This window comes from Oncorhynchus gorbuscha, linkage group LG15 (assembly GCF_021184085.1).
Source record: "Oncorhynchus gorbuscha isolate QuinsamMale2020 ecotype Even-year linkage group LG15, OgorEven_v1.0, whole genome shotgun sequence".
Classification (NCBI taxonomy): domain Eukaryota; kingdom Metazoa; phylum Chordata; class Actinopteri; order Salmoniformes; family Salmonidae; genus Oncorhynchus; species Oncorhynchus gorbuscha.
Window position 1 is genome coordinate 47,690,238 of NC_060187.1, and position 11,957 is coordinate 47,702,194.

General features: G+C 45.8%; 1 protein-coding gene across 1 annotated transcript; it reads left to right on the forward strand.

Moving 5' to 3' along the window:
* Window positions 1–351: 351 nt before the first annotated feature.
* LOC123996483 (transmembrane gamma-carboxyglutamic acid protein 1-like) lies at window positions 352–9,848 on the forward strand. The gene is given in 5 exon segments (XM_046299849.1): window positions 352–455; window positions 1,244–1,289; window positions 6,661–6,824; window positions 7,473–7,658; window positions 7,660–9,848. Coding segments are annotated over 4 exon segments (606 nt in total). The 5' UTR covers window positions 352–455; window positions 1,244–1,279; the 3' UTR covers window positions 7,906–9,848.
* The last annotated feature ends 2,109 nt before the right edge of the window (window positions 9,849–11,957 follow it).

An 11,957-nucleotide genomic window follows, 5' to 3' on the forward strand; every position in this document is an offset into this window, starting at 1 on the left:
AGATAATATGTCATTTCAGTACACTTTGTTAAATGGCAAAATGCTTAGTGTCTAGGCCCTAGATTGCTAGATAGCCTAGACACTAGACCGTAGATTGTTAGGGCCGAGACTCGCGAGTCAATGCCTTCGACAGGCAACGTTTTCTTGTGCATTTAATCATTAACTAAATGTGGACTACATATCTCCAGGGTGCCTAACTGTGCACCGTGAGTATAGCTTTACACAGTCTCTTTAGTTCTTGCTGCACAGTCCCAAATGATATAATGTGAAACAAACAATGATATTGTGTAGAAATAGCACATAGCCTTCTAGGGATTTGATGCCAGTCACCTGACTGTCCCTTTAAAATGGAAAAAAGAGAAAACGCCTATCCAACAGGCTTTTACGCGTGCGTAGAAACATTTTGGCCATTGAGGCGTTAGTGGAGCTTAGAGCGCATTCGGGAAGGAAAACAGGTAAATAAAGTTGAATTATTTACCATTTTCATTTGAATAATAAATGCTTTGAATCCTACGTTTGTTCTTGAAGCGGTCAGCTAAAACCTTTGCTCATCGGAACGATAGGAGTCGCTCCTTAGCCTACAATGTAGCAAGTCAGTCAGCGAAATTGTTACAAATCATCCGATTGTCAGCGAGCTAAACGTCAGCCAGCTTCAATCTCGGATGTCGTCCATCTCTCACTGTTCACACCTATAGGCAGCTGTGATAATATCGCCAGAGATTAAAGCAGTTTTTATTGTTCTAATAACGGTTTCGCGATTCACATCCTGTGCCGCTTTTGAAGAGATTGAAGGAACGGGGCGGGCGGCGCGTTGTTTGTTACATTTCTGCTGGTGTTCTATTTCGGTCATCGCGGTAACATTCCTGTGTAACCCTGGTCAGCGTTTGGTCATTCAGTTTTTAGCTGGCCACGGATGCCTGGAATTCACAGTACACCGTGTGTGACGGCCAGTTCCGTTAATACGTCTATCAGGAGTTCGATAGGTATAACAGGATTATGCGAACTCCGATGCTCTATGGGAAGAGTAACGTTAGCCTTAAACACTGTGGCAATTATGAGCCTAGGCCTACTTTATGGTTTGTATATGTAGAATGCTTTAAATGTCTGATTCACCTGCTTTTTTTTTAAATTGTTTTTATTTTTTATGACTAGGATTACTATTGTCCTGTTTCCTCTCATTGACTTTGTCCCAGTTTAAAAACATGGAACTGACTGTTTCTCGTGAATGTTTTTCTGCCAACAGACACTGTCACCCACCCCAAACAGACCAGCAGGAAACATGGGGAGTGGTACGTTTGTTCTCAATGCTATTCACAGGCCTTCGGCATGTACATTTACGTAAATGTACTACAGGCAAGGCTGGTCCTTGTTTAAACAACTACTCAACACTGTGGTTTGTCCGGGAAAATACACATGTTAGCCGACTCTCCCTTCTGTGAGTCTAATCAATGTTTTTTACACACAATATGGTTCCTGTCCATGGAGTCCCAAATCAGTCCAACAGAGGGCCGCTCTGTGCCCCTCTCTTGATTCCCAGAGTTAGTTTCATTTATACAGGCCCGGATTGGCCGTTTTAATCAAAGAAGGTTTTGTTTTATACAGAAATGCAGTTAGTAGGCAGCTCCCTCTTTTCTGCTGGCTTTGTATTATCCTCTGCCTTTCTCTCTCTCTCTCTCTGCATCTCTCCCTCTCTTTTCTCTTCTCTCTCTCTGCATCTCTCCCTCTCTTTTCTCTCTCTCTCTCTCTGCATCTCTCCCTCTCTTTTCTCTCTCTGCATCTCTCCCTCTCTTTTCTCTCTCTCTCTCTCTGCTCTCTCTCTGCATCTCTCCCTCTCTTTTCTCTCTCTCTCTCTCTCTGCATCTCTCCCTCTCTTTCTCTTTTCTCTCTCATCTCTCTCTCTCTGCATCTCTCCCTCTCTTTTCTCTCTCTCTCTCTCTGCATCTCTCCCTCTCTTTTCTCTCTCTCTCTCTGCATCTCTCCCTCTCTTTTCTCTCTCTCTCTCTGCATCTCTCCCTCTCTTTTCTCTCTCTCTCTCTCTGCATCTCTCCCTCTCTTTTCTCTTTTCTCTCTCTCTCTCTGCATCTCTCCCTCTCTTTTCTCTCTCTCTCTCTCCATCTCTCCCTCTCTTTTCTCTCTCTCTCTCTGCATTTCTCCCTTTTTCTCTCTCTCTCTCTCTGCATCTCTCCCTCTTTCTCTCTCTCTCTCTGCATCTCTCCCTCTTTCTCTCTCTCTCTGCATCTCTCCCTCTTTTTCTCTCTCTCTGCATCTCTCCCTCTTTCTCTCTCTCTCTGCATCTCTCCCTCTTTCTCTCTCTCTCTCTTCTCTCTCTCTCTTCTCTCTCTCTCTTTCTCTCTCTCTGCATCTCTCTCTCTGCATCTCTCTCTCTGCATCTCTCTCTCTGCATCTCTCCCTCTGCATCTCTCCCTCTGCATCTCTCTCTCTGCATCTCTCTCTCTGCATCTCTCTCTCTTTTCTCTCTCTCTCTCTGCATCTCTCCCTCTCTCTCTCCCTCTCTCTCTCTCTGCATCTCTCCCTCTGCTCTCTGCATCTCTCTCTCTCTCTCTCTCTGCATCTCTCCCTCTGCTCTCTCTCTCTCTGCATCTCTCCCTCTCTCTCTCTCTGCATCTCTCTCTTTCTCTCTGCATCTCTCCCTCTCTGCATCTCTCCCTCTGCATCTCTCCCTCTCTCTCTCTCTGCATCTCTCCTGCTCTGCATCTCTCCCTCTCTCTGCATCTCTCTCCCTCTTTTTCTCTCTCTGCATCTCTCCCTCTTTTCTCTCTCTGCATCTCTCTCTCTGCATCTCTCTTTCTCTCCCCTGCTCTTTTTTTCTCTGCATCTCTCTCTTTCATCTCTCCCTCTCTTTCTCTCTCTGCATCTCTCCCCTTTCTCTTTTCTGCTCTCTCTCTCTGCATCTCTCCCTGCATCTCTCCCCCTCTTTCTCTCTCTGCATCTCTCCCTCTCTTTCTCCCTCTGCATCTCTCCCCCTCTCTCTCTCTCTGCATCTCTCTCTCTCTTTCTCTCTCTGCATCTCTCACTCTCTTTCTCTCTCTGCATCTCTCACCCATCTTCTCTCTCTCTCTCTCTGCATCTCTCACCCACTTTCTCTCTCTGCATCTCTCCCCCTCTTTTTTTCTCTCTCTCTGCATCTCTCCCTCTCTTTCTCTCTCTCTGCATCTCTCCCCTTTTTCTTTTCTCTCTCTCTCTCCCTGCATCTCTCCCTCTTTTCTCTCTCATCTCTCTCTCTTTTTTCTGCATCTCTCCCTCTCTTTTCTCTCTGCATCTCTCCCTCTCTCTGCATCTCTCCTCTCTTTTTCTCTCATCTCTCTCTCTCTTTCTCTCTCTGCATCTCTCCCTCTCTTTTTCTCTCTCTCTCTCTCTGCATCTCTCCCTCTCTCTCTCTTCTCTCTCTGCTCTCTCTGCATCTCTCCTCTTTTTCTCTCTCTGCATCTTTTTTTTCTCTCTCTCTGCATCTCTCCCTCTCTTTTTTCTCTCTCTTTTCTCTCTCTCTGCATCTCTCCCTCTCTTTTCTCTTTCTCTCTGCATCTCTCTCTCTGCATCTCTCCCATCTCTCTCTCTTTTTCTCTCTCTGCATCCTCTCCCCCTCTTTTTTCTCTCTCTCTGCATCTCTCCCTCCCTCTTTTCTCTTTTTTTTTTCTCTCTGCATCTCTCCCTCTCTTTTTTTCTCTCTCTGCATCTCTCCCTCTCTTCTCTCTTTTCTCTCTCTCTCTCCCTCTCTTTTTTTCTCTCTGCATCTCTCCCTCTCTCTTTTTTTTCTCTCTCTGCATCTCTCCCTCTCTTTTTCTTTTTCTCTCTCTGCATCTCTCCTCTCTCTCTCTTTTTCTCTCCCTCTGCATCTCTCCCTCTCTTTTTTTCTCTCTCTCTGCATCTCTCCCTCTCTTTTTTTCTCTCTGCATCTCTCCCTCTCTTTTTCTCTCTTTTTTCTCTCTGCATCTCTCCCTCTCTTTTTTTCTCTCTCTCTCTCTCTCTGCATCTCTCCCTCTTTTTTTTTTCTTTCTTTCTCTCTCTCTCTGCATCTCTCCCTCTCTTTTTTTCTTTTTCTCTCTCTCTCTCCCTCTCTTTTTCTCTCTCTGCATCTCTCTCTCTTTTTTCTCTCTGCATCTCTCCCTCTCTCTCTTTTTTCTCTCCCTCTGCATCTCTCCCTCTCTTTTTTTCTCTCTCTGCATCTCTCCCTCTCTTTTTTTCTCTCTCTGCATCTCTCCCTCTCTTTTTTCTCTCTCTGCATCTCTCCCTCTCTCTTTTTCTCTCTCTGCATCTCTCCCTCTCTCTTTTTCTCTCTCTGCATCTCTCTCTCTTTTTCTCTCTGCATCTCTCCCTCTCTCTTTTTTTCTCCTCTCTGCATCTCTCCCTCTCTTTTTTCTCTCTCTCTGCATCTCTCCCTCTCTTTTTCTCTCTCTGCATCTCTCCCTCTCTTTTTTTTTCTCTCTCTCTGCATCTCTCCCTCTCTTTTTTTCTCTCTCTGCATCTCTCCCTCTCTCTCTTTTTTCTCTCTCTCTGCATCTCTCCCTCTCTTTTTTTCTCTCTCTGCATCTCTCTGCATCTCTCCCTCTTTTTTTCTCTCTCTGCATCTCTCCCTCTCTTTTTTCTCTCTCTCTCTCTGCATCTCTCCCTCTTTTTTTCTCGCTCTCTCTGCATCTCTCCCTCTCTTTTTTCTCTTTTTCTCTCTTTTTTTCTCTCTCTGCATCTGCATCTCTCCCTCTCTCTTTTTTCTCTCTCTCTCCCTCTGCATCTCTCCCTCTCTTTTTCTCTCTTGCATCTCTCTTTTTTTCTCTCTCTGCATCTCTCCCTCTTTTTTTTTCTCTCTCTTCTCCTCTCTTTTTCTCTCTCTCTGCATCTCTCCCTCTCTTTTTTTTTCTCTCTGCATCTGCATCTCTCCCTCTCTTTTTTTCTCTCCCTCTGCATCTCTCTCTCTTTTTTTCTCTCCCTCTGCATCTCTCCCTCTTTTTTTTCTCTCCCTCTGCATCTCTCCCTCTCTCTTTTTCTCCCTCTGCATCTCTCCCTCTCTCTTTTTCTCCCTCTGCATCTCTCCCTCTCTCTTTTTCTATCTCTGCATCTCTCCCTCTCTCTTTTTCTCTCTCTGCATCTCTCCCTCTCTTTTTTTCTCTCTCTGCATCTCTCCCTCTCTTTTTTCTCTCTCTCTCTGCATCTCTCCCTCTCTTTTTTCTCTCTCTCTCTGCATCTCTCCCTCTCTTTTTCTCTCTGCATCTCTCCCTCTCTTTTTTTCTCTCTCTGCATCTCTCCCTCTCTTTTTTCTCTCTCTGCATCTCTCCCTCTCTCTTTTTCTCTCTCTGCATCTCTCCCTCTCTTTTTCTCTCTCTCTGCATCTCTCTCTCTTTTTCTCTCTCTCTCTCTCTCTGCATCTCTCCCTCTCTTTTTCTCTCTCTCTGCATCTCTCTCTCTTTTTTTCTCTCTCTGCATCTCTCCCTCTCTTTTTCTCTCTCTCTCTCTCTCTTTTTTTTTCTCTCTCTCTCTCTCCTCTCTCTTTTTTTCTCTCCCTCTGCATCTCTCCCTCTCTTTTTTTTCTCTCTCTCTCTCTCTCTCTCTTTTTTCTCTCCCTCTGCATCTCTCCCTCTCTTTTTTCTCTCTCTCTGCATCTCTCCCTCTCTTTTTTCTCTCTCTCTCTCCCTCTCTCTTTTTTCTCTCTCTCTGCATCTCTCCCTCTCTCTGCATCTCTCCCTCTCTCTGCATCTCTCCCTCTCTCTGCATCTCTCCCTCTCTGCATCTCTCCCTCTTTTTCTCTCTCTCTCTGCATCTCTCCTCTCTTTTTCTCTCTCTCTCTGCATCTCTCCCTCTCTTTTTTCTCTCTCTCTGCATCTCTCCCTCTTTTTTCTCTCTCTCTGCATCTCTCCCTCTCTTTTTTCTCTCTCTCTGCATCTCTGCATCTCTCCCTCTCTCTGCATCTCTCCTCTCTCTCTGCATCTCTCCCTCTCTCTGCATCTCTCTCTCTGCTCTCTCTCCCTCTCTCTTCTCTCCCTCTTTCTCTCTCTCTCTGCATCTCTCCCTCTTTTTCTCTCTCTCTCTCTCTGCATCTCTCCCTCTTTTTTTTTCTCTCTCTCTCTGCATCTCTCCCTCTCTTTTTTTTCTCTCTCTCTGCATCTCTCCCTCTCTTTTTTTCTCTCTCTGCATCTCTCCCTCTCTTTTTCTCTCACTCTCTCTCTGCATCTCTCCCTCTGCATCTCTCACTCTCTCTCTGCATCTCTCCCTCTGCATCTCTCACTCTCTCTCTGCATCTCTCCCTCTGCATCTCTCCCTCTCTTTTTCTCTCTCTCTGCATCTCTCTCTTTTTCTCTCGCTCTCTTTTTCTCTCGCTCTCTCTGAATCGCTCTCTCTATTCTCTCTTTTTCTCTCGCTCTCTCTGAATCGCTCTCTTTTTCTCTCGCTCTCTCTGCATCTCTCTCTCGCTCTCTCTGCATCTCTCTCTCTCTTTCTCTCTGCATCTCTCTGCATCTCCCTCTCTCTGCATCTCTCTGCATCTCCCTCTCTCTGCATCTCTCTGCATCTCTCTCTTTCTCTCGCTCTCTCTGCATCTCTCTCTCTCTGCATCTCTCTTTTTCTCTCGCTCTCTCTGCATCTCTCATCACTTTCTCGTTCTCCCTCCCCTTCTCGCTCTTTTCTCTTCCCTCCCATCTCTCTCTCTGACAGTGTTCCTGCCGTCGGACCTGGCCAACTCCGTGTTGAGCCGGCAGCGCAGGGACAACAGCTACCTGCTAGAGGAGATCCGGCAGGGCAACATCCAGAGAGAGTGCAGGGAGGAGATCTGCACCTATGAGGAGGCCAGGGAGGCCTTTGAGAATGACGAGAAAACTGTGAGTGAGACACACACGCAACACACGTGCGCAACCAGGGTTGTGGTCAATTCCATTTCAGCTCTGTCTAACTAGGACGTAAACTGAAATTCAAATTCCATTTTTATTTTTGAATGTTTCGTATATGGGAAGCATTGAGGAAAATTTGACCTCCTTTGTTTACTTCCTGAATTTAAATGGAATTGACCCCAACCTTGTACGCAACACTTGCTCACGCGGATGCACACACAATGCTCTTTGTCTCACTGTTGCTCCCTCATTGACACACACACACTTGATAACAAAAACACGTGTAATCCTACTCCAAGTGTGCTGGCCTGTGGAATGTTCCTGCTTTTCAGGAAGTGATTATAATCAGCAGGAAGGGTAGCTGACTCTCTGAGAGTGCTGCTCAGTAGGGAGAGGGTCATTGCTGCAACTGTTGTCAGGACAGGGAATGCACAGTCCGTCCCGCAGAGGGATGTGCAGCACGCACATGTGTGGACAGCTTTGTGTTTTTGTTTTGTATGCGTGTGTGCTCTCTGGAGTATGGCATTCAGAATGCTGCAAATGGCATTTGTAGACTTCACGTTTCTTTTACCTTAAATGCCCAGGAATTGATAATTCTGCCCAGTAATTGGTCTGATGTAGCTCTCTGATTGGCTGCAGCAACGGTTCTGGGAGGAGTATGTGCGGGAGAGCAACCCAGGTGGTGGGCTGCAGTCGGCGGTTGGCGGAGTCCACTCCCTCTACCTGATCCTCCCCTTGCTCCTGGTGCTCCTCCTCATCGCAGCAGTGGCCATCACTGTGTGGCGCTGCCACTCCCGTAAGCGTTCGGAGCGCAGCCCCGCCCTGGGGGGGCTCTCACCGGGACCCCACACTATCGGTGGTCTCCATGGACCAGTGGGGACGGGACTTCCACGACCACTCCGAGCTCAGCGTCCATAGCAGCCCCGCCTACCCGGGCTCAGAGGTCACGTCTGCGAGGGGAAGCAGGGGAGAGCCACCGCCGTCTTACGAGGAGGCAGTTGGCCACACGGATGTGCACATAGAGACAGAGCCGCCGCCTCAGTATGAGGACATCATTGGCCATGGGAAGTGAAGTAACCCCCCCCCCCATGCCCTGTCTTACCTGATGCCCCACCAGCTCCCCTCCTCTCTCTCCAGCCCCCATCCAGCTATATCATCCTCCTGGTCTCAGCCTACACCTCACCTCCCTTTAACTGTTACGTTACTACACTAACGGAGAGTTGTTGGATGCAATAATGTCGACGCTTGCACTGACCATCGGATAGGAGTTGAGTGATAGAGACGATACCAAATGTTTGATCTCACAAAACCAAAATGTATTTTTTATTTTTCGATTTTATTTTTTTAGTTTCCTCCATACTACCATAGATTTATGTTATGACTACCCTGGAGGTTTGGGGCTTGCAAATGAAAGGTGCATGACAATTGTGTGGTGTAAAGGAAATATGAGAGAACAAACAAGTTGTTTTGAATGTTTAGGAAGTGAATTGTTAAAACAAGCAATTCTTCTGTCGTTTTAGCCAATACTGGCTTACCAAAACATATGGCTATGTACACTTACTGGATCTATGCCAGCGTCGTATGAATTGTGCAAGACTGTCCCAAATGGCACCCTAAATCTTTATACAGTGCACTACGTTTAACCCGAACCCTATGGGTAGCAGTGCACTAAATATGGTATAGGGTAGTTTGGGATTGCAAGCCTGTGTCCGTCTCTCGGAGTGACATTATCTGAGCTGTGCTGGCGTGGAGTGACCTGCAAGGAAATATAGGCCAGGAAGCAGCAGACTATGAAGCGACAACGGCCCTTTTTCACTCACGGCGATAAATGCCACTATGGACAGTGTGTGGGTGAGCATGTGTAAGAGTGTACTTGAGTGCTTCTATTTTTTTTTCTGCAGATAACTGTAGTGACTACATTGATACTAATGTAGTGGATGTATGTGGCGTGACTGAAGGCACTCTCTGTTAAGGCTCAAACTGAGCCGTTTGCTCATGAATTTTAAGGCAGTCTGGTTTGGGTCTATTCAGCGCAACTCGGTAATGTCACCTATTGATACAACGGTCTATTTTACATGCTAATTATGCGGCTGCGGGACTAATTGCTGACATCCTAAGCACCGACTATCTGCCTAATATTCATTATCACAATATGTCAATGGCCCTGTACAACTGATTTACAACTCATTTGACACCATGGTTATGATTACAACGGATAGTTTGGCCGGGATTCAATCCTATCCACGTTATTTGCGCGCTTGCCCTTTGAAAGTCATTTCCATTAAGCCGTCATCTACAGTGTTTTGTTAATGCAGGAACATTGCCTTTTAAAAAGGTGCATTGTCAACCGCGTTTTACCGATTTTTGAATCCTGGCCTTTGTCTGCACAGTAAATGTTTACACACTAATTGTGCAGTGTCTCCAACACTTGTAATAAAACATTTTTACAAAAACTTTCTATTGTGCCACATGTTGTACATTAGTTGTAGAACCAATGTACGGGGCCTGTGTAATATGTTCATTGCAGATTTGCAAGCACTGTTTTTTTGTTGACCTGTGGATCTCAGCACTTGACCCAATGCTATATGACCTGTGACTGGGATGTGTTTATGGTCTATTGGTACGTTCAAGACAACTCGAACGATGAGGCCCGAGTTTCCCACTTGGAAAGTATCCGAATCAACCTACGCAAAATAACTATTGTTCATTTTAACTTGAGGTTTTGAGCTGTCATGAACACGCCATATGGCCCTGTCCAGAAACAGCCCCCACCCACTTGAGGATTCAATATGTAATAGACACAGTATGTGGTGACATACGGACGAGGTGGAATTGTTGCTAAATTGCTTCCACCTGTCCGTTAAGTTCAGGTCTAGGTAACGGGGCAAGGCCAATTTGTTGTACTGTTACCTTTTTTGAAATCCAGTTTTTACGCCTTAAGCAAATGTAAAAAAACAACCTTTGAATATGTACTGAGCTTGAATTGTAATTTATATAATAAAATACTTAAACATGCGGGGCAGTTGTCAGTGCCTCAATTTATCAAACCACTCTGTCTAATGTAAAAAGCATGATGGATGACTTGTCTTGGTCCTTCTGCAGTCCAAAAACACTGGACATGCTCTATTTAAAAAAGGCTGTTCAAACCTAACCATGCATGAAGAGACTTGAGATCTCTCTGAAACCCTGGTGTCCTGACCGTGTCAACATTCAGGAAGTAGTCTGGCTGAAATAACAAAACATAAATGCTCCCAAAATTACAAGAGAACCAGTGTCTAAACACAGGCCTCATACAACCTATAGGACAGTCATCCCTAAGTCCTCATGCTTAGAATTTGGTTCCCCACTATCAGAGATAGTCAGGAATAGGTCAGGGAACTCATTCATATACAGTGAACCCATCTACACTGTCCAGTGAGAATATTTCACTGTGATGGACAACAATCAGGTGAACAATCTCAGATTCCTCATCTACATCTACTTAATTTGCAAGCAAGGGCAGAGTAAGAACCACTTTATTAAACAATTTCTTCACACAAATAATTAGCAACAAGAGCAATCAGTAATATTAGACCATAGATGAACCAGTGGAAAATGGTCGCAGCCCAAGCACCAAACACTGACTGAACCCATCATAACAGATTCCAGTTATGTCAGGCTGGTGTTCCCTTTTGAGAACACCCTTAAGCTCTTTCAAATGTTCCACTACAATAGTCAAATTGTCATCTTCCTGGGGTATAAATGTACAACAGTGATCTATAATTTGACACACCCCTCCTTCACGTGCTAGCAACATGTCAAGTGCCACTATTTTGTTTTGCCATGAGTTGAGTGGCTTGTAATTAGGGTCTTATCATAGAAAACCCTGCAGTGGTCAAATTTACCAGGGATTCCAAATGATATCCTAGCCTATCCAACTCATGTGCATTCTCCGATGCCCCATACCAGGGGATTAAACCACGCCAGAACTTTTCCAATTTCGAGGATCGTCGAGAGTCACTAGGGACATTATTGTATTGCGAGATGTCCCTCTTAATTAGTCTTAACCTGCTTGGAATGAAGGAATTTGTTTTATGCATTACCACAAGGGGGAGCTGTTTAGTTTACCAAAAATACAGCACCCTGTCCAATTTGTGGGTAGGTAGAGATAAGCTTTATCACCACAAATCCATTAATGATCAGTAAATGTTGCCGAGCCAAATTGATGAGGAGAACGCTCGTCAGTTTCAGCATCAATAATGGTGTGTCCCACCCTCAGTCTAACGGGGTATCCAGAGCTGCATGCTCCCTTCTTCCAGCTACATCCTATTGGGAAAACACTATAATTGACACATGTTGACATTCCCAGATAGGATTCATTCCATTGTGTTATGGAAATATTGCTTGGGTTGTGACAATGACAGGTCCTAAATGGGGTTCGCCGGGGTTGGACTTGAATAGGTTCTGGATCCAAGTAGACCTCTCAGCTACGCAAACAGCAGTAGGGGGAATCAGCATCATCTGGTATGGTCCAGTCCACCTCTGCTGGTTCCAATGCTTTCGTCTCAGGTCTTTCACCACCACCCAGTCACCTGGTTGCAGTTTGTGCAGGATCCCCGCCAGTGGCTGGGGTAGAGCCGCTTTCGCCCTGAGGAAAATAGCCTTCAGAACATTGTTTAGTGCAGTACAATAACTTACCATGTCATCGTCACAGCCCATCAGTGTCAGCTTGTTCTGTGGGAAGGGAGAATTAATCATCCTCATTGGTCTACCTGTCAGAACCTCATGAGGAGCCAATCCAGTGGTTCTGTGGGGCCTCCCTCGCATGTACATCAGAGCCAGGGGGATCACAGTGACCCAAGAAAGCCCCGTCTCTGCCATAAGCTTCACCATCTTAGATTTCAGCGTTTGATTAGCGTGTTCAATTAAACCACCGGATTGCGGCCTATAGCTACAATGGGTCCTGAGGTCTATCTGCAGACAAGTTCTGTAACACCAGGTTTACAGAGTGGGAGCCATTGTCGCTGGTTAATTTAGATGGTAACCCCCACCTTGGGATGATTTCCCTAAGGAGATTCTTGGCTACTGCCATAGCAGTGGAATGTCGACATGGGAATGCCTCTACCCACTTGGAGAAGACATCCA